The 21,820-nt window shown below is 36.6% G+C and overlaps 1 protein-coding gene across 11 annotated transcripts in view; it reads left to right on the forward strand.

Moving 5' to 3' along the window:
• The window catches only part of ADD3 (adducin 3), a 125,060-nt gene that overhangs the window by 79,868 nt on the left and 23,372 nt on the right, over positions 1-21,820 (forward strand). For 10 of the 11 annotated variants that reach the window (XM_059398537.1, XM_059398531.1, XM_059398536.1 and 7 more), the window contains one exon: positions 13,215-13,436. The exons of the other annotated variant lie outside the window; for it this stretch is intronic. In XM_059398537.1, coding sequence (XP_059254520.1) covers positions 13,242-13,436 — 195 coding nt within the window. In that variant the 5' untranslated portion in view covers positions 13,215-13,241. The remainder of the gene's footprint in view (positions 1-13,214; positions 13,437-21,820) is intronic. 11 annotated transcript variants of the gene reach the window in all.

Below are 21,820 nucleotides of genomic sequence, written 5' to 3' on the forward strand. Positions count from 1 at the left end.
AAGGACTAAGAAAATGGTGTTTTGGGAAAATTATATGGTAGGTATCTTTGTGCTTCTCAGTTGTAACCGTGAACCCTAAGGGTTATAGTGTCCAAGTATAAGACCTGCTAGATGTTTAAAATAACACTTTCTGGCACTTTGCAACTCTGTGGAACTCTTCCTTGACAATAGAGATCAAATGTAGAAACAAAATAGTTAACACACTCTGGGGAGAGCTACTTAAGTTACTAAGCTCCATGAAGATTGCTTTTTATTTGACAATAAAGTACTTGATGTAGGCTTTAAGTCCAGCTAAATAGGCACTATAGAACTAAGCTGTGAGTCTAGTCTTTGTGAGCCTCACAAAAAAAAAAAAAAAAAAAAAAAAAGAATCCTACTCCAAGCCTGAATTTAAAGTATAGCAAGCAATTTAAGTGAACCCTTCAGGCATGTGTGAGTAGGTACAAAAAGCTGAGTCATAAAATATATTCTCTCTAGTGAATTACTGTTGAAGCTTGAAAGTGCAGCATTCTCGTTATTTTTAAAAAGTGGTTAAATGGTTCTAAATTCTTATGAAGATACACACAAAAAAATCTGTTTTGTATGTTGTTAACTCTGAATGCATACCTACAAACTACTTAAAATGAAGAAATTGGAGCTTGAGACATTAGGTGACTTCTCTTTTGTAAAAGTTAACATTTAATGCATAGTAGCTTCTGAAATTAGTTTATTGCCAAAATGTTCAAAGGAATTTTTTTAATGTTTCTCTTTTAAATATTTTCTTACATTGGCAGATACTATCTACTTTCTATGTATCATATGCTACTCTAGATAATGTGAAGTCTCCAAGTAAATGGAGGGACACGTTGAGAAATCACATTCCTTTTGGGACCTGATTCTTCATATGGAGAATTGAGGTGGTAGGCTAAGATGTAGTATCTTAAAGGTGTAGAGCATAATAGGACGTAAGTTCTAAAGATGCCATTCTTCTTTTGGTTCTATTTAAGTAATATTAGGGAAGGGCAGTATATATTTCTTGGGACAGTTGATATTTGGGTTTTTAAATGTTTTGTCTCTCTGTTATCCTTACAAAGGTATTCTTCTTCCTTTAAAAATTCTGCACTTCTGATGTCTTTGTTCAACTTCCTCTGTAAATTAAATGATGAGTTAGTTTAATGCTTTTTCTTTTTCCCTGATTTTGACATTAGACTTTAGGTCTTCTTTCAGCTTTTCATTTTATTAAGACTTCAGGTTCCACCTGTGGTTTACAGACTTAAATTGTCTCTATCCTCTCCAGTCTCCTCTTTTGTCTCCATGTCAGAAAAGAATCTCATTCTCTTTCTCATATATGAATAAATTGTCATAAAAAATCAAAAGTATGCATACAGTTTCTAGGTTCTTATTCATACTAAGTGTACTTTTCAAGGCAAAATCTTACTTTATACTTGGTCAGAGCATAAACCTCTTTAAATGACAATAAATGACCAAGAGTTCTAGATGAAGTAATGGGGCATATAATAATCTAGAAATTAGATTCCAAAGAATTCACCTCACCCAGTGCTACCACCTCTTCCTAAAGCTTACAATTATAGTTTATATTACACTTGGTGGAAGATTTAATTTGGTGAATGACCAGGAAATTTTGCTCATTTATTATTGACTTAATAATCCCTGAGTGTCAGACCCTGTATGACATGTTTTCATGTTCAAGTAAACGTCATCATAAGAAAAATCTAATCTCTTTTGAAAATACTTATTTTGCCAAAGAGTTCACATTAGAGGTAGGGACTTAGATGGTGTTCACTTAGGTGGTTCATTTAGATTTGGGGACTGCGGTAGGGGAAGAGTTGGAAACATTTACCAAAGGATCTTAACAGGTATAAATTTGAAATGACTCAAAATTTTAAAACATCATTGGGGATTAGGGAAAAGAATGAGATGGTGGAAGGTAGAGTACAGTATAGCACAGTGGTTAAGAACAGAGGTTCTGGAGCCAGTCTCCTTGAATTTATATCTCAACTAACACAGGCTGTTGTGTGACCTTGGATAAGCAACTTCTCTGTGCTGTTGTTTCTGTCTGTAAAATGAGTATGGTGATAACATCTACCTTTCCAGAGTTATTATGGGGATTAAAAGTGTTAAAACATGCTATATTGTTTTTTTTAAGATTTATTTATTTATTTATTTGACAAACAGAGATCACAAGTAGGCAGAGAGGCAGGGAGAGAGAGGAAGGGAAGCAGGCTCCCTGCGGAACAGAGAGCCCGATGCGGGGCTTGATCCCACGTTGCTGGGATCATGACCGGAGCCGAGGGCAGAGGCTTTAACCCACTGAGCCACCCAGGTGCCCCAAGACATGCTATATTCTTAAGACCATATTAGACAACATTAGAAGGTCAGGAAATGTTGACTATTTGCCATTAACCCTCTCTTCACATAAAAATATTTTCATCAAAAATGCATTTTAAAAAATTCCTTAAGGAAATTCATAATTTCTTTAATGAAGATGCACACAAGCTTAATTACTAAAGATGGTATAAGGAATGGAGTTACAGTGACTGAAACATGCCTGACAAGAATTTGAAGTCTAGGGAGATCTTGAGAATCCTAACAACCGGCAACAGGGAAGAATCCAGGCGTGTGGACTGTCATTAAGAGGGAGGTTCAGCAGTTTAGTGTCAAACCCTGACACATGGGCAGAGCATTGGGACTGGATATTTTGGTAATTGGGAGAAGGCTAGATGGAGAATCAATACAATGTAACTCTGCATGGCATCAGAAATCCCCCATAAAGCCAAGGCGCGAGCTGTGACCTCAGGGAACTATAGAAACTGATAGAAGGGTCTAAGACTCAGACCTGATGTATCACGTTCAGGTACAGACTTTCAGTTTTGAAAGTATTTGGAGTTATGTGACAGAGAAACAAGAAAGGGATTTAGGCTGCTTTATACTGGGTGAAAGGGCTGAGAGACCAACAGAACTTGATCATTAAGAATTAGATAAAAGGGGGCACCTGGGTGGCTCAGTGGGTTAAAGCCTCTGCCTTTGGCTCAGGTCGTGTTCTCAGGGTTCTCAGGGTTCTGGGATCGAGCCCCGCATCTGGCTCTCTGCTAGCAGGAAGCCTGCTTCCCCCTCCCTCTCTCTCTGCCTACTTGTGATCTCTGTCTGTCAAATAAATAAATAAATCTTAAAAAAAAAAAAAAGAATTAGATAAAAGTATTGCTCTAGTAAAAGTCATACAACAGAGTAGAAGTAGCAGCAAGACTACCTTGATGTAGAGCTGCTTAACTGGTGTCTTACGGTTTTTCATAATCCTAGGGATCCAGGGCCCTGTGCCATGACATTGAAGCTGCAGGTGTGGGTTCAGTGGTCGCTAGTGTGGGAAGATGGGGAGATGGGCAGAACTCTGCATGTATGTATGCCAGGCAAGAACCTGCTAACCTGAGCAAGTGGCTTTTAAATCCATCCTTAGTTAAATGGAAAAATATTCCATCAGACTGTAATATGTTATAGTTTGATAATTGCTTTAACATTGTTGTAGTTACGATAGAAGTAGTAGAGCCCACTGCACTTTTGTGGGTAGCATTCATTGTGAATCTTCATGGAGTTTTACAAAGAAATTTCTGTTCAGCTTTTGATAGGACAAGAACATTTATATCTTCTTGGCTTCAGATTTTCTTGGAAACATTGTTTCTCAGTCTAAAATTGTAGCTTGCAGAAGTTGTGCCACTGTGGAATATATTTACCTTGCATTGCCCTTACTTATGTCAGTGATGTCTGTTATTTCTAAAGAGCCAACTATGATTCTGCAAAGGTGTGCTGTCTGTCCACATAGTTATCTACATTGTTGTGATGGTAAAATGCCTCATAAAAAGTCAGTATTAGCAGGATGGAAATTCCATTGGAACAGCATGTGTATGTGTTTCCTAGAACTACTTAAAAAAAGTGCCACAAAACAAGTGGCTGGAAACAACAGAAATTTATTCTTTTATAGTTTTTGAGGCCAGAAGCCCCAAAATCAGGGTGTCAGCAAGGTTGGTTTCTTGTGGGGGATCTGAGGGAAACCTGCATTATGTCTCCTCTTCTGGTGGCATCAGTCCTTGGAGTTCCTTGGCTTGTGGCAGCATCATTTTTTATCTCTGCTTCCTTCATCACATAGTTTTTTCCCCGTGTGTGTCTGTGTCCACATCTCTCTCAGTTTTATAAGACACTAGTCATTGGGTTTAGGACCTGCCCTAATCCAGTATGACTTCATCTTAACTTGATTACAAATTAAGGCCCTATTTTCAAACAAGGTCACATTCTGAAGTAATTACATGAATTTTTTGGTGCTAGTGGGGGGGGGGGGCACTCCAACCCAATACAGTATTGTAAAATTGAACTCTAGATCTTAAGAATGATTCGTTTGAAAAAGCTAGTTTCACAAAAATAGGCTTTTTTGTTTTGTTTTTTACAAAAGCAGATTTCTGGGGTTGGTGAACATCTCTTTTCATGGACTGCCACTTAAAACAATGATCACATTTCTAGAACGGCAGGTTCTGACCAAGTATTTTTCAAGTACTGTTACCTATGCTTAATAAATTTCATTTTCATGGTTCACTGTTAGACTTTCCATAGAAAGAAAACAGATGGGATTGTGATGATCTTGAAATCCTCCTTACTAGCCAAAATCTGAAGGTGGGAACTCCTTCAAATCAGACTTCCTTGCAGTGACAATGTATTGAGTTACCTACAGCTTTTGGATTGGCTTTTACAGCTGTATTTTATATGTTATAACCATAGAAGCCAAAATTCTTTAGCTGGAATACCTGAAATAGTAGCTCAGAATGAACTCTTGGGACTAACTCATACCCTGTGTTCTTTAACTATTTATATATTTTTTTTCCTTCAATTTTTACAATGAAGAGCTTTACCTTTTATATGTTGTGTGTGCCCTATGAGGCCCCCTCCTGTTTCTTACTGGTCACAGTGACCCCATTAGGAATGAACCATTGGAAGTATCGTCCACAGTAACAAATCCATTTTCTAAACTAGACTTTTGGTTGATTGTTTAATTTTACAAACTCAACTCATTTTTAGTAATGAACTTTGTAGGATTGTTTGCATTTCTTCAGACTGAGGAACACAGAATCCTTGAGAAATAAGTAGATGTAAGATTGGAATTTGGGGGGAGTTAAGGTTTTCATATTACTTTTATTCTGATACTCATTTTGGAAAGTTTTCCTGAGGTTTCTAGATAGACGTACAGTATTGGGTAAGAGTGAATTTGACCTCAAACATTGTTCTCAAGAAAATGTCAAAAGCAAGGGCTTTACATTTTTCAAGCTCAGTGCTGTGCATATAGACAGACTTTAGTTTATGAAGTGTGTGAGTTGATGTTTTTTTTATTTTTTTAAATGATTTTATTTATTTATTTGAGAGAGAGAGCGAGAGCAAGAGCATGAGAGGAGAGAGGTCAGAGGGAGAAGCGGACTCCCTGCTCCCGATGCGGACTCGATCCCAGGACTCCAGGATCACAACCCGAGCCGAAGGCAGTCACTTAACCAACTGAGCCACCCAGGCGCCCTGGTGTTTCTTAAAAACAAAAACAAAAACTTTTTGCCCAGAAGGACTACCATGTAGTAGAGAGCAAAAGATTTAAGGCTATCTCCAGAAATTGAGAGCAATGAATCTTTTTTAAAAATCACAATCTCCACTGATTCCACTTTTTTAAAAGCTCTCATTTATCATGAGCTGTCAAGTTTTGGAGAGTTTCCTGGATATCAGTTTTAAAAATTTCACTGATACCAGGGGACTCAATAACAGAAACTAAATGTCTGAGAGGCACATTCAAGTAATCAATCCATTAGTCTCTGTCAGCTTTCTCTTAGGAGAGGAAAAAAAATCCTCCTTTTGTTTTTTTCCTCAATCATTTCCAAAAGCTCCATGTTGAAGACAAATGATGACTGAGGGAATATATACAGAACATTTATCAAATTTTGTAGAAAAGAGGGTAAAGATACCACAGCCATCTGTTTTTGGATTCTGTAAGATACGTGGGGATTGCCTCTCTGTGGTTGATTGTTTTACTTAACATTTTATAAGGCTATATATTTATTTATTTAAAAATCAGTTTCATATTTGTTTCTCCAGATGATTCATGTTGGGAACAATTTGAGCTAAATCTAGATAATGATTGAGTTTGGACTTCAATAAAATACACTTCACCTAAACTTTTTATTTGTATTTTCGAGTTTGTAATTCTGCCTCTTGCGTGGCCATTATATTTTGTAAATTTGATCTATTTGTAATGAAAGGTTTCTTTTCAACTTACCAGTAAATGTTATACTCCTGACAGTGTCAAGCAAGTAACTGCCCTTCTTCTCCCCAGTCTCTCCTCTTCAAATATGGGAGTCCAGCCCACTGTTCCTTGCAACAGGTTATGTTGATCAATGAAATATTCTTCTTCAAGCATTGGTACTTTAGTGAAAAAGAGGTTTGAGTCATCTATGCTTTTTCCAGCAATTCAATGAATACTTTTAGTCTTTGGCTCACCCTGCTGAATTTTGACCTAAAGCACCTGTTCAAAATTTCTATACTTATTGCTCTGCTCTTAGATGTAATAATAATATACATTATTTAAAATATAACTGCTATATTCCGGTTGTATAAGCACAGGATTTATTTTTCATGTTTGCTAAAATTTATCTTAATTAGCAGCATAGTATTTTTCTTTTCTTTCTTTCTTTCTTTCCTTTTTTTTTTTTTTTTTTTTTTAAGATTTTATATATGTATTTGACAGAGAGATAGAGGATAGGCCCGGGGAGCAGCAGGCAGAGGAAGAGGGAGAAGCAGTCACCCTATGTGGTAAGGATCCCAGTGCAGGGCTTGATCCCAGGATTCTGGATCATGACCTGAGCTGAAGGCACACATTTAACTGACTGAGCCACCCAGGTGCCCCTATTTTTCTTTATAAAACAAAGTTTGAAGCCAAAACATTCTCATAAATATGCTCTCCAAATGATTTTCTTTTGTCTGTTTTGTTTTTTTGTGTTTTTTAATGACTTACCGAACCAGCTATCAAATTCCATTAAGCACAGGACATTTAGCAACATGATGAGGTGCTGTTACCATTACCAGTTTATGTTGTTATTGTTTGTTGTTTTTTCCCTTCACTTTAAGTTTCGATTTTAAGACTAAGGCTCAGATTGACAGTGTCTTTTACTAATCTACTGTAGTTTCATTATTGCCTGACTTTTATGTAAAAGTTTAGAATTTATAGTTTTATTTTGAAGATATGTTCATTCTGAAAAGATTCTGGCACTAGGCCAGAGAGAGTTAAGTTTCTACATCTGTACCAATTTGATAGCCATACAAGACTTTTTAATCTCACTACTTTACAGTTTGTGCAATGAAAGGCACTTCATTGACTTAGTGGTAATATGTTTATTGATACTTCTTAATCTTTAAAAGTCTAGTTACTTAAATAAAATGTGTTCATTGTGTATTTAGGTGAAGCAGATTACCACTGAAAAACCCAATTTGTTTATCTACTTTTCTGTGCGTCCTAGAAGGACAGTCACACAATCAAGTCTATTTACATGTGCTAAAATTTGTAGCCCTTCTTTATAGCTTATTCCTCATAAAATTCCTGCATAAAATTTGATATTTATATAGTGCTCATATAGTTTGATATTTATATAGTGATATTTATAAAATTCCTGCATAAAATATATGTGATAGGCCTGAGTTTTTTCCATATATTTCACTGGAAGAGTAAATTTTGACCATGGGGCAATCAGTGAATGACATGATGGTACAAATACATGTCATTATTATAATATCATAGCAATATCTGATACTTGAACATGGTAGCTTTAGAAAAATCACTCAACACCTTTGAGTGTAGTTTCCTCTGATGTGTAGAGTGTGATCCTTGAATTAGTCTGAAATATTCCAAGAGAACTCTGAATAGAATCATTTGCCATTATAACAGTAAGACCCTAGTGCTTGCGGGATAATTAAATCTTCTTCCTTTGGGGCACTTAGAAAGTATTATATGTATTACTTGGTACTACTCAGTGCCTGTTGTTTGGGGTTTTTTTTTTTCTTCACTTTTCTCTATGCCTAGTTATAGTTTTCCAAGCCTGTTGATTTCCATGTCAGTTGTACATAAAATCTTGGCTAGCTATTGAAAGTAGTTCATGCTTTTTAGAATTTAAAGCTCCCCCCCCCCTTTTTAAAGATTTTGTTTGTTTGTTTATTTATTTATTTGTCAGAGAAAGAATACAAGCAGGGAGAGCAGCAGGCAGAGGGAGAAGCAGGCTCCCTGCTGAGCAAGAACCGCCCCCCTCCCCCAGTGTGGGACTTGATCCCAAGAACCTGGGATCATGACCTGAGCCCAAGACAGATGCTTAACCAACCGAGCCACGCAGGTGTCCCTGTGCTTTTAGAATTTAAAAATGAATAAAACTTCCCTGGTCAATCTAAAGTTGTGGCTTGTTACAGTTTGTGCAGGATCCAATTTTCTAAAGCTTCAAATACCTTCACAGTTTTACAGTAAATTTCATTAAGAAAAACTAACTTAATAAACCAGTATTTGTTGTTGTTGCTGCTGTTATTTTAAGCAGATAGGCTGCTTTCAAGTCTTGGCATATCTTTGATTTTTCCTTTAAATATGGAACAATAGGCCTGGGACTTGAAAGTACAACCATCTTTTTGCTTATGTTCTAGAAGAAGCTCTTAAAACTGCCAAGAATTAAGTTTGGAAAGACTTTCTTTAATAACTTTTCTTAATATTGTTGTTACCATTCCCAGCCTAGAACTATTGTAAACCAGATAGATTTGGGAGTAGTTGTGATATAGAAAAATAATTTAATTCACCTACCACTTACAGAGTCCCCTGCCTGTGGGGACTACAAACATAACCAGAAAGATCTGGAATATTGAACTAGAAATAGGTAAGACTCAAGAAAAAATGAAAAACAAATGGACATTGAATAATACAGATGACACTAACTGCCCAAATGGAAGAAAATGTAATTATCCCCCAAATCACTAGGATTCTAAGATTGTTATGATTGCTATAGCCTGCCATAAATATATTTTTTTTAATTTCAAGGAAGCATTTTCAGTTCCCTTCCATCTCTAGCATATATTCATTCCCTCCTCTCCATCTCATATGCAGACACACCTCTTTTTTCCTTTCTGTTGTCCATGTGACCATAGCTTAGAGTTTCTAGAATAGTGTTTTTCAAACTGTGGGTCACAGCCCATTAGTAGACCAAGAATCTGTTTGACCAGTATTTTTGTTTTAATGAAAACGATGAAAATAGAAAGTATCAGAATGTACTACATAGTAAGGGAAAGTACCATGAACTTATTTCAATTACATATCTCATGTATTTGTATGTCATTATACTTTTAAAATGTATTTCTTACTGTGGATTGCCATTTTTTTAAAGATTTTATTTATTGTCAGAGACAGAGAGAAAAGAGAGCACAGGCAGGGAGGGCAGGCAGAGGGAGAAGCAGGCACCCCACCGAGCAAGGAGCCTGAGGCTGTACTCGATCCCAGGACCGTGGGATCAGGATCTGAGCTGAAGGCAGATGCTTAACTGATTCAGCTAACCAGGCATCCCTGGATTGCCATTTTTAAAGAGTTTGAAAGTCATCCTTCTAGAGTATTTCATCTGTTTGTGCCTTGAACCCAAATTTCTTTTAACATAGATGTTGGATGGTTAGTTCATAAATATTTGAATAAGATTTTTTAAACTAGAATTTTTGCTTATGCCTGATAACCTTGTTTCTAATCTGCATGGCCAGAGGGAAACCCATAGTGTTGACAGTAAGTTTTGTAACTTTACTTTGTAAAAAATCTGTTTTCTTGCATTATTGTCAGTTCAAAGAATCCCCTCAGAAGATAAGTATTTTTCCCCCAATGGAATTCATAGTGGTTTGCAGTATTCTCTATATTTAAGAATCCAGGGGGTTTGTCTCTTTGCTTCTTAAATTCTACACACGAGTGAAAATGTATGATAGTCGTCTTTTCCTGACTGACTTATTTAACTCTGCTTCATACCCTTTAGGTCCATCCATACTGCTGGAAATGAAAAGATTTCATTTTTTATGACTGAGTAATATTCCATGGTGTGTGTGTGTGTGTACACATATGTATGTACATATGTGTACATGCACATACACATACATCTTTATCACAGTATATAGCAATATACACATAGTGCTTTGAAGTACTAGAAATCATGACTATATATGTAGCATTAAAAATAGGATTTGTCGGACGCCTGGGTGGCTCAGGGGATTAAGCCGCTGCCTTGGGCTCAGGTCATGATCTCAGGGTCCTGGGATCGAGTCCCGCATTGGGCTCTCTGCTCAGCAGGGAGCCTGCTTCCCTCTCTCTCTCTCTGCCTGCCTTTCTGTCTACTGTGATCTCTCTCTATCAAATAAATAAATCTCTAAAAAAAAAAAAAAAAGGATTTATCGATTGAAACCACAATGAGATGTCACTTTATACCTGTCAGAATGACTAAAATCAAATACACAAGAAATAACAAGTGTTCGCAGGGATGTGGAGAAAAAGGAACCCTCATGCACTGTTGGTGGGAATGCCACTGTGGAAAACAGTATGGAGGTTCCTCAAAAAAATTAAGACTAGAAACATATGATGCAGTAATTCCACTATTGGGTATTTACTCAAACTACAAAACAAATAACAAAAAATAACAAGCTGTATGTACCCCTATGTTTATTGCAGTGTTATTTACAATAGACAAAATATGAAAACAATCCAACTGTCCATCAATAGATGAATGGATAAAGAAGATGTATGTGTATGTGCATGTACACATATGTGTACACACACTCACAAAATGTGTGGAATTTAAGAAGCAAAGAGACAACCCCCACCCCCCCACCCCCTCCCACCCCCGGGAAATATAGAGAACAAACTAGTGGTAGCCAGAGAGGAGGGGAGGGGGGTTGAAATAGATAAAAGGGATTAAGAGTACACTCATCTTGATGAGCACTAAGAAATGTATAGAATTGTTGAATCATATTGTGTACCTGAAACTAATATAACATTGTATGTTAATTATACTTGAATTTTAAAAAGAGGGTCAGTTAATTTTAAAGAGAAGGAACCCTGGAACTGAATTGTTTCTATATCCTCTAGAAGCAGAAATAGGTATGCTTAGTTTAGTTGTTCAGGATTAAGAAAAACTCTATTCCCTTAAAATAAAGAATCTACCACTTTATTCCCTTAAAATATAACCCTCCTTGGGAAGCAGTATAGTGAAAATGCATAACTCCCTTCCAAACCATGGCAATTCTGGTACTTCTTGTTTGTTTGCTTATTTGTTTGGAAAGGTTTTACCAGTCTCCAAATAATCTCCAAATAATCTGCGTCTAGGTTGTAATGAAGACCACTGGCTTTAGAGAGCTACAGACTAGATTTAAATCCTGGGTCCACCACTTGCTGGCTCTTTGGCCGGAGGCAAGTTACTTCTCAGTGATTTTATTTCCTCATTTGTAAATGATAACACCCACCTCAGGGGGTTAAGAGAAGTAGATAAGCTAATGTATGTAAAGTTCAGTGGCTAGCATAGTCGTCTTTGTTAAAGATTAATTGACCGTCTAATTGCTTTCTCTTCTCTTCATCTCAGTGTGTTTTTGTGCTATTGCCATACTGTTTTTATTACTGCAGTTTTGTAGTATAACTTGAAGTCTGAAATTGTGATACCTCCAGTTTTGTTATTCTTTTTCAACATTACTTTTGGTTCCAAATAAATTTTAAGATTGTTCTAGTTCTGTGAGAAGTGTTGTTGGTATTTTGATAGAGATTGCATTAAATCTAGGTAGAATGGGCCTTTTAACAGTATTCTTCCAGTCCATGAGCATGGAATGTCTTTCCACATCTTTGTGTTGTCGTCAGTTTCTTTCATCAGTGTTTTATAGTTTTCAGAGGTCTTTCCCCTCTTTTGTTAAGTTTATGCCTAAATGGGATTGTTTTCATAATTTTCTGCTTTTTTATTATTAGTGTATAGAAATGCAACAGATTTCTGTACACTGATTTTGTATCCTGTGACCTTACTGAATTCATTTATCAGTTCTGATACTTTTTGGTGGGGTCTTTAGGGTGTTCTTTATATGGTACCACGTCATCTAATGCAATAATTTTTATTATCTTATAGTTTGTTTGGTCTGAATTGTACCAAAGTAGCCGTAGAGATGCATTCTATCAAAGACAAATACAGTAATCTCACTGGTTGTTACTCTGTTTTTAAAAATGAGACCAGATATCTCTGGTTTTTATCAGAGATTCAGATCCCTAAGAAGAAAGTGGTCTTTACCCCCTTCCTCCTGAATCTGTCTAGAAAAGTGTGATTATCGTGGTAATTAAGTGAATCAGCTGTTCACGTGGTTTCTGAATAGCTTTTTACTATTTGCTTCTTATTTGAGTTTGAAGCACTGTGTGCTGAACTTGGGCATAGTCTGACAACCTTAATAATTCTTCTATTTCCCCTTTGAAGTTGAATTAATGGGGAAAGTTTTATTTATTTATTTTTAAAGATTTTATTTATTTATATGACAGAGAGAGGAAACACAAGCAAGGGGAGTGAGAGAGGGAGAAGCATGCTTCCCGCTGAGCAGGGAGCCCAGTGTGGGGCTCGATCCCGGGATGGTGGGATCATGACCTGACCCGTAGGCAGATGCTTAACAAGCCATCCAGGTGCCCCAGGAAAAATCTTAAACTTTAAAATCTGTGTTTCTCTCATATGTTAGTAAATTGCATTCACTAAAAAATGTAGCAGCCATTTAATATGGCCCAAGTTTGGTCTACCATAAAAAAGCATGAGTAAGAGGAAAGAGAAGCTCTAGTGACAGTACTAATTGTAGAAACTCTGCCATTTCAGATGTGATATTTTACTTTTGGAGATTTTGATTATTGCTTCTTTAGAAGGAGTTACTTTAGTTAGTAAGCAGTTGATGACATTATTATAATTGAGTTGAAGAGTTTTCATTACCTCTGAAAATACCAATTTCCAGTTTATCATTTTAATCTAAGAGATTTTTACCTTAATAAAAAATTGTTCTAATATTTTTTGAGAAGCTACTCTCTAAAGAAAGTTCCCACTGATATGCTTTTAGGGGGCAGGTGGAATTCTGCTTGACCCCTGTAAAATCAAATTTAGTAATGAACTTATCATGAATGTCCTCCTTTGTGTTTATTAATGCAGATAACAAGGGGAGTTGCTACGTGAAGCATGAGTTCAGATGCCAGCCAAGGCGTGGTCACTACTCCTCCTCCTCCCAGCATGCCTCACAAAGAGAGGTATTTTGACCGCATCAATGAAAATGACCCAGAATACATTAGGGAGAGAAACATGTCTCCTGATCTACGACAAGACTTCAATATGATGGAGCAGAGGAAACGAGTTACTCAGATCTTGCAAAGTCCTGTGAGTTGAAATAATTAGAAGACTATAATTTTTCTTCTTTCTGGAAACCTTGATACGGTGAGGTAGGAGGTATCTTAACGTATGCTCACATTAGAAAGAGGGGGTGAAGGAAGAGTGACTACTGGTTGCTCCCGATCTTTCAGAGGTAAAATGAACACCTAACTTATATATTTAATTTGGAAAGCTTTAATAACTAATACTGTCTTGGTGGTGTAAATTTTCTTTGTGTGATTTCTGACTGTAATACTTCATTAAAGGAGGACAAAAGATCCAGCTGAGCTAGGATACCCAACTCAGAGTATCTGTGTAAAAAAGAAAGGCATGACTGAATTGTTATGAACCAAGAAATGAGTTGGGCACATCCCAAGCACATACTTTCTTCCTTTTTTGTGTACCTTGAAAATAAAGGTATGATTGAATTGTTGCAAACCAAGAAATGAGTTTGGTACATCCCATGCACATATTTTCATCTTTTTGTGCAGTATTTTCTTTTGTATCTTTCTTTGTGTACACTCAGAGTAACATAGGAAGACTTAGGGTTCTTGATGTGATCTGTGATTTGACAGCCTAATGTTATATTCACCTAATGCAGGCACACATACATGCATACATACCAAACTAACTAAATTAAAAGTGGATTACAAACTTAAGCTAAAAATTCTATCTACACAGTAATATCCAGACTTTGTAAATCATATTTAAGTGATTTGTTAGTTTTCTTATAAACCCTTAGTGGAATTGCAAAAGTCGCATATCAGTGATGGAAAATGAGAGAATAGCTTGATTTAAGATGCAAATGAATTGATAACTTCATGCATGATGAAGAACATAGACCCATTAAGGTGGAGTTCAGCAAACATAGACACATGATGCCCATGTTGGGGTTATATTAGGTTTTCAGCTTCAGTAATAAAATAAGCACCAAGGCATAGAACTGCCTAAGGTGGCCCTGGTAAATCATTTTTTGTTGTGCCCTTGTGAATTTAATCATAGAGGTTGAGCCCAAAGCCGAAGGGGAATTCCACTCTGAGTAATTCAGCTATACCGGTGACCTAGTTAAAACCAAGTACAAGTTAAAAAAGCAATGTAAGCTTTGAGGAATTTAAGTATAACTTAACTTTAAACCTATCCTTTAAATAAACCCACAGAGAAATCCTTTTCCAATGGAAAGGAGATTACCCAGAGGATTCATCATGATCAAGTAAATATTCAGTGCCTTCTTTTATGCAGACCGAAACTTTCTGTTTTTATAAATACTTGAAGGGCACATTAATTATTTGGATCAAAATAGATACAGTTTCTTCTAAAGAAACACACCCCACTTTTAAGAACTAACTTATTAACCAAATGATTACAGTAACATATACTATAAAGAGAATGAGATGAAGTTCAGATTTTGTTCAGTGTTATTAAATATGGAGATTTCTTTTAGAAGTGTTCCAAAAAGGACCATTCGGTTCTAACTATAAAATTCAAAAGGAAAAAGTACTAAGCAGCATTTCTATGCCAGGGCTTTCGTTTTAATTTCCCCATTAAATAAAGACAGCATAATTTTGAGTAGATGTTCTAATTTTTTTATACCTATGTATTTCCATTTGTAAATTGGCGAGAAGTATCAATTTCACTTTTGCCTTAGGGAATTTAATGAAATTATGAGAAAAGCCAGACATACCGATTGTCATTTCCATATTCACATAGCAAGAATGGTAATTTTCAGCCCAGATAGGAACAAAGAAGATTTTAAAAATTGTGCATTGATCATTGTTTCCCTAGATCTTTGCTAGTGAACTTAAAATTTCATTTGTGAAAGACTTAGGAAAGTGTATAAATTTTGTCTCCTGTTTTGAGACAATGGTTTTAAAATTGCTTTCAATGCAACAAATGTTTCACCAAAGGAAATAACCCATGGTGACCTATGTTAGTATCTATTGCTAAATAACAAATTCCCAGGAAACTTAACAGCTTAAAACGATGGGCATTTTTTATCTCATCATTTCTGTGGGTCAGGAATTCACGAGCAGCTTAGCTGAGTGGCTCAAGGTCTAACATAAAGTTGGAGTCAAGACATCATCCAGGGCTGTTGTCATCTGAAGGCTTGACTGGCCTTGGAGGTTTACACTCTTAAGATGGGTCACTCACATGACTATTGGCAAAAGAGCACAGTTCCTGGCCATGCATACCTTTACCTGAGGCAGTCTGAGTTTCTCCTCCAGAACATGTATCAGAGAGAGAACCCGCAGAAGTCTGCAGTGCATTTTGTGACTTAATCTCAGACATTAAACACCATCACTTCCACCATATTTATAGTTAGAAGTGAGTCACTTAGTTCAGCTCACACATAAGGAGAGAGGAATTAAGATCCACCTTTTGACAGGAGGATTGTCCACTCTGATCACGATTTAGTTTAAAAGCACTGCAGTCTGCCACAGTTTGTTTACCTTCCTTCCACATGCAAAATACATTCACTCTCCCTAACACCGTGGCGGAAGTGTCCTCTCATTACACTATTTTCCCGAATCCAGAATCTTACTATCTAAATCTGGTCCAGCTGCAGATGATACTTCCCAGGTGTGATTCCTTAGGTACAGCTCCTTTGGTAAATTGCTCCCAATCTAGACACCTGAGAACTAAAGAGACAAGTTACCTGCCCCCACACACAGCCAGTGGTGGGGAAAGCAAAGGTAACTGCTATACATATTCTTGTTAAAAAGAAGTGGGGGGAACCAGGGGTACAAAGGAATAACTGGTCCATAGCAATTGTAAAATTCATCTGGGCAAATGTTTGGAGGTTCCCTTGATGAAGACCCAGTCCTTCTACTTTCTAGGGGGGGGTGACCCTCTAGCTCATGGCTCTGCCTTCTAGGCTTTTCATTCTACACTCTGAATCATCTTTCCTTTTCTTTGAATGGTAACCTGTGTTTATTTTTTTTCTCAGCCTTTTTCCTTCTTATAGAGGTTTAAGGTTCAAAGACCTCTTTTCTTTTGGAACTGACTTTTCCCTTTATGGCCGAGCTTGCAGTATTTTCTGCAAATAAAATTATCTTAAAATGTATTGGGTCTAATATGAATATTGGGGTTCACTGTTAGACAAAACAATAACCAATAAAGATCAAAATCAACTCAGTAAACTGTAGAATACTCTTGAAAGAAATTGAGGAAGACACAAAGAAATAGAAAAACATTCCACGCTCATGGATTGGAAGAACAAGTATCGTTAAAATGTCTATGCTACCTAGAGCAATCTATACATTCAGTTCAATCCCTATCAAAATACCATCAACTTTTTTCACAGAACTGGAACAAATAATCCTAAAATTTGTATGGAATGAGAAAAGACCTCAAATAGCCAAAAGGATGTTGAAAAAGAAAACGAAAGCTGGTGGCATCACAATTCCAGGCTTCAAGCTCTATTATGAAGCTGTAATCATCATGACAGTGTGGTACTGGCACAAAAACAGACACAAAGATCAAAGGAACAGAATAGAGAGCCTAGAAATAGACCCTCAACTCTGTGGTCAACTAATCTTGGACAAAGCAGGAAAGAATGTCCAATGGAAAAAAGTCTCTTCAACAAATCGGATTGAGAAAATCGGACAGCCACATGCAGAAGAATGAAACTGGACCATTTCCTTGTACCATACACAAAAATAGACTCAAAGTGGATGAAAGACCTTAATGTGAGACAGGAATCCATCAAAATCCTTGGGGAGAACACAGGCAGCATCCTCTTTGACCTTGGCTGCAGCAGCTTCTTGCTGGACATGTCTCCAGAGGCAAGGGAAACAAAGGCAAAAATGAACTATTGGGACTTCATCAAGATCAAAAGCTTTTGCATAGCAAAGGAAACAGTCAACAAAACCAAAAGACAACCAACAGAATGGGAGAAGATATTTGCAAATGACAAAGCAGATAAATGGCTAGTATCCAAAATCAATAAAGAGCTTATCAAACTCAATACCCAAAAAACAAATAATCCAATCAAGAAATGGGCAGAAGACAAGAATAGACATTTCTGCAAAGAAGACATCCAAATGGCCGACAGACACATGAAAAACTCCACATCACTCAGCATCAAGGAAATACAAATCAAAACCACAGGAGATACTACTTCACACCAGTCAGAATGGCTAAGATTAACAAGTCAGGAAATGACAGATACTGGTGAGGATGTGTAGGAAAGGGAACCCTCCTTCACCACTGGTGGGAATGCAAGCTGGTGCAGCCACTCTGGAAAACAGCATGGAGGTTCCTCAAAAAGTTGAAAATAGAGCTACCCTGTGGCCCAGCAATTGCACTGGGTATGTACCCCAAAGATACAAATGTAGTGATCCAAACAGGCATCTGCACCCCAATGTTTATAGCAGCAATTCCCACAAAAGACAAAATATTGAAAGAGCCCAGATGTCCATCAACAGGTGAAGGGATAAAGGAGATGTGGTATATATCTACAATGGAATATTACACAGCCATCAAAAATAATTCTTGCCATTTGCAATGATGTGGATGGAACTAGAGGGTATTTATTATGCTAAGCGAAATAAGTCAGAGAAAGACAATTATCTTATGATCTCACTGATACATGGATTAAGAAACAAGGCAAAGGATCACAGGGGAAGAGAAGAAAAAAAAAAATCAAAACCAGAGAGGGAGATAAACCGTAAGAGACTCTTAATCTTAAGAAACAAACTAAGGGTTGCTGGAGTGGGGGGCGGGTGACAGGGATTGGGTAGCTGGATAACGGACATTGGGGAGGGTATAGGTCATAATGAGCACTGGGTATTATGTAAGATTGTTGAATCACAGACCTATACCCCTGGAACAAATATATGTTAATTTTAAAAAATCAAAATCAAAAAGATATTACTAATTCTTGTTTGTAAGAAACAGGTTTGTAAGCCTTCTGTTTAAAATGTTGAGTTTAGAAAGGGAAATAGAGAAACTAATAAAAGCAAAGTATAATACTTCTTTTATTAAGCCCCCTATTAATGCCTTTTATAGGCACCTGTTACGTATAAAATCCTATTTAATCCCCAAAACAACTACGTCAAAAAATTATTAATATTTCTAGTTTACAGATGAATAAACTGAAACTTAGAGGTCTTAGAAAACTTGCTGAAGTTTTTACTAGTTAGATGGTGGGCTCTGAGTATAAACTCTAAAACTCATGCTCTTAACCAATAGGCCATATGACTTAAAGCATTCAGTAACAATGAAAAAACTCCACCCATATATTATTACTGCTTTATTCCTCTTCAAATTCTGTTGCTCAGGTTAATTCAACCCAACACAAGAAGAGTGTTCAATCATAAGACATTTTGGTGTCTGTAAATTTGGATGACACAGTACCTTATTGCCTTCAGCTAAGAAAATAAAAGAATGTCTCCTCCTGACTCCCAAGTATTACTTCGTTTTAGGAATTCTACCATCTTTTGTCAAAACCTAAACTAGGTTTAGCTAGAGATCTTGTTAATGTGCTAAGGAGAATCTACAGGTTTTCTTGGACCACTGTACTCCTCCTGTATATGTCTATGGAAACCCTAGATTATCATTAACCCCCTTATCTCAGAATGAAGTGTCCAGGGCAAACTGTTGAAACTAAATGATGCTTCACCAATGTTAAAGAAGCATGTAAGTTGAAAAACGAACAGGACATTGTGCATAGTAGATATTTTGTAAAATTCTACATACATACAGGGATGGAGGGCTAGATGAATAGCGGGGGGGACTCTTAGTCATTAAACACTCGAATGTTGTCCACCAAGCTCCTGCTGTATTTGACAACCTAATATGGAATACATTTGGTGGGTTTCAGAAAAAGAATCATTGTTCTTAAACCTTACTACTGTGGGAGGCAGTTTAGACTGGTTGATGGAAACATGCAGTGTTTACTCTGAAAGTTAGAACAACAGAGTATGTAAGTGATGATAGCTCAGGAACATGACACATTTACATTTAATAGGCCAGTGTGTAATGCTACCAATTTACTTCAGACAGGGGAAACTTCAAAGCCATATACATTTTAGAATATCACTATAAGTAAAGCCTAAAATGTTAACAAGGCACCATGGGGCACCTGGGTGGCTCAGTTGGTTAAGCATCCGAACCCTGGATTTCAGCTCAGATCGTGATCTCAGGGTTGTGAGATTGAGCCCTGCATCAGACTCTGTGCTAGTGTGGAACCTGCTTAAGATTCTTTGTCTCCCTCTCCCTCTGTCCCTCTTCCCCTCACTCTCTAATTTAACAGGGCACCTTAATTAGATAAGTTGATCAAAAGCACCATGACTTATCTGGTCGCTTTGGAAGTTTAAGATACAAGAGTTCTTTATTAATTTTGTTTGCATTTTTATTATATACCAGCTTCAAGACAAGATATTATTCTAACCTTTAGCTTCATACTAATTAAGACTTAGGCAGAGGACAAAGACCATCCAAAAGGAAATTTTGGTTTATTTGTTTTTTCTCCTTTCAACAGGACCAGTGGTAATCTATTTCCAAATGAATACATTTCTTAATGGAGAAATTCTAAGTAAGTTTGTCATGCTCCTAATCCCGCTTTGGGAGAGATTTAATAACATAATTGCAGGGTGCCTTGGGAGCAGCAAGTCTGTAAACTTTTTTCCTTTCTGCTCTCATTTTTCTTTTTTGTAATTATTATTAGGTAGAACATCCCAATGTAAATATTTAAAATCTATTTCTGATATTTATCAGTATTCTGTTACTTGATGTCTGTAAGTTAAACATTACTTAAAAATCAACCTATGATTTTCTCTCTCTCTCTTTTTAGCCTTAACTGAAATAATTGCATCAGGTCAGTTTCTTTTATCAAATTGGTCCTTTTTTCTGTGATTTTTTTTCTCTTTTCTGTGATTTAAAATACTTCTCATCCAATACCACTTTCTACTAAAAGCTCTGATCCAAGATGCAGAAGCTAAGATCTGATACTTTAAGAAAACTCTACCTTTGGTTTATAGTATTAAACATGAATATGTTTGTACTTAAAGTATACTCTTACCTACATAAAGTATACTGCTCTTACTCTATCTGACATCCAGATCTTTCATGTTTTTATAATCATTTTTATTTTCATCCATACCTTAGGAATTCAAAGTTTATAGGATCACTCGCTCAGTATTGACAGATGATGTATAAAATAAAAGGATATGAGATTCAGATAAGGCTTTTTTAAAGTACCGTCTTTAACTTAAACACTTGGTTTTTCATCTAGTGATTTTTTTTTTTTTACCATACATTTTTGGACATGTGTTTAATGAGAGAGCTGTCCAAACTACAATACTCTGGGGACAAAACAAGTTTTCAAGTAGGATTTTGTTTGAATTGAAAAATTAAGTGACTTTTAAAAAATTTATAACATTCAGTAAAGATTCATTTCTTATTAAAAAAAAAAAAAAGATGCATTCTCCCATTAGGTGATGTACAGACCTAACTACACAGGAAGAATTTCTCCTTCAAGTAACATACTTTTAAGATAGTTTTCTAGAGCTTTAAATTCCAGTACTAAAAACCTTTGAAATGGATTTTGCTATCATTAACTCAGTCAGGATTGCGATCAGATTCTTTACTTTCTTTCCTTATATTCTAGGAAATGAAAAACCTCAGGACACCTGGGTGGGTCAGTCGATTAAGCATCTTCCTTTGGCTTGGGTCATGATCTGGGGGTCCTGGACTAGCGTTCTGCATTGAGCTCCCTGCTCAGTGGAGAGTCTACTTCTCCCTCTCCTTCTCCAACTCCCCTGCTCATTCTCTCTCTCTCAAATAAATAAAATCTTAAAAAAAAAAAAACCCTCTTATTTACTATTTTATTAATTGAGCATTGCTCTAGACACTCAGGGAGACTCTAGCAATGTGAAAGTCACAGTCCCAACCATCCAATATCATGGTGTAGTAGAGTATGAAAAAGTAAATCAAAATCGTATGACAGGTCACCTAAGTGTAGTAAAGGCAGATGTTAAAAGAATTTAGAGCAGGGTGGAAGAGAAGAAATTGGAGATCTGTCCAATTGGGTGATTAAAGGAGAGTCTTCAAGAAGAAGGTGGTATTTAAGATGAGTGTTAGGAAAAGGTTGAGAACTGGTTAGGTAGAGGAACAGAGGAAGCCTACATTTCCCTTTGATGAAATAGAGTGAGCAGGGATAGGAAAGTACAGGTTGTGATCAGAAGGTGATGAGCAAACCTTATAGGCTAGACCAGAGCATAAAGTAATAACAGTAGATATAGCCAAAATGTTGCATGACAGATTATAGAGATCCTGGAGTGCCAGACTGTCTTGACCTGTTAGAGGAGTCAGCCCATTTTCTCATCACTTCTAGTTTTAATCTGTTTATGTGAATGTTTTTATATGTACAATTATGCACATGGTGCCTGCTT

Source organism: Mustela nigripes, chromosome 4, assembly GCF_022355385.1.
Source record: "Mustela nigripes isolate SB6536 chromosome 4, MUSNIG.SB6536, whole genome shotgun sequence".
NCBI classification, from domain to species: domain Eukaryota; kingdom Metazoa; phylum Chordata; class Mammalia; order Carnivora; family Mustelidae; genus Mustela; species Mustela nigripes.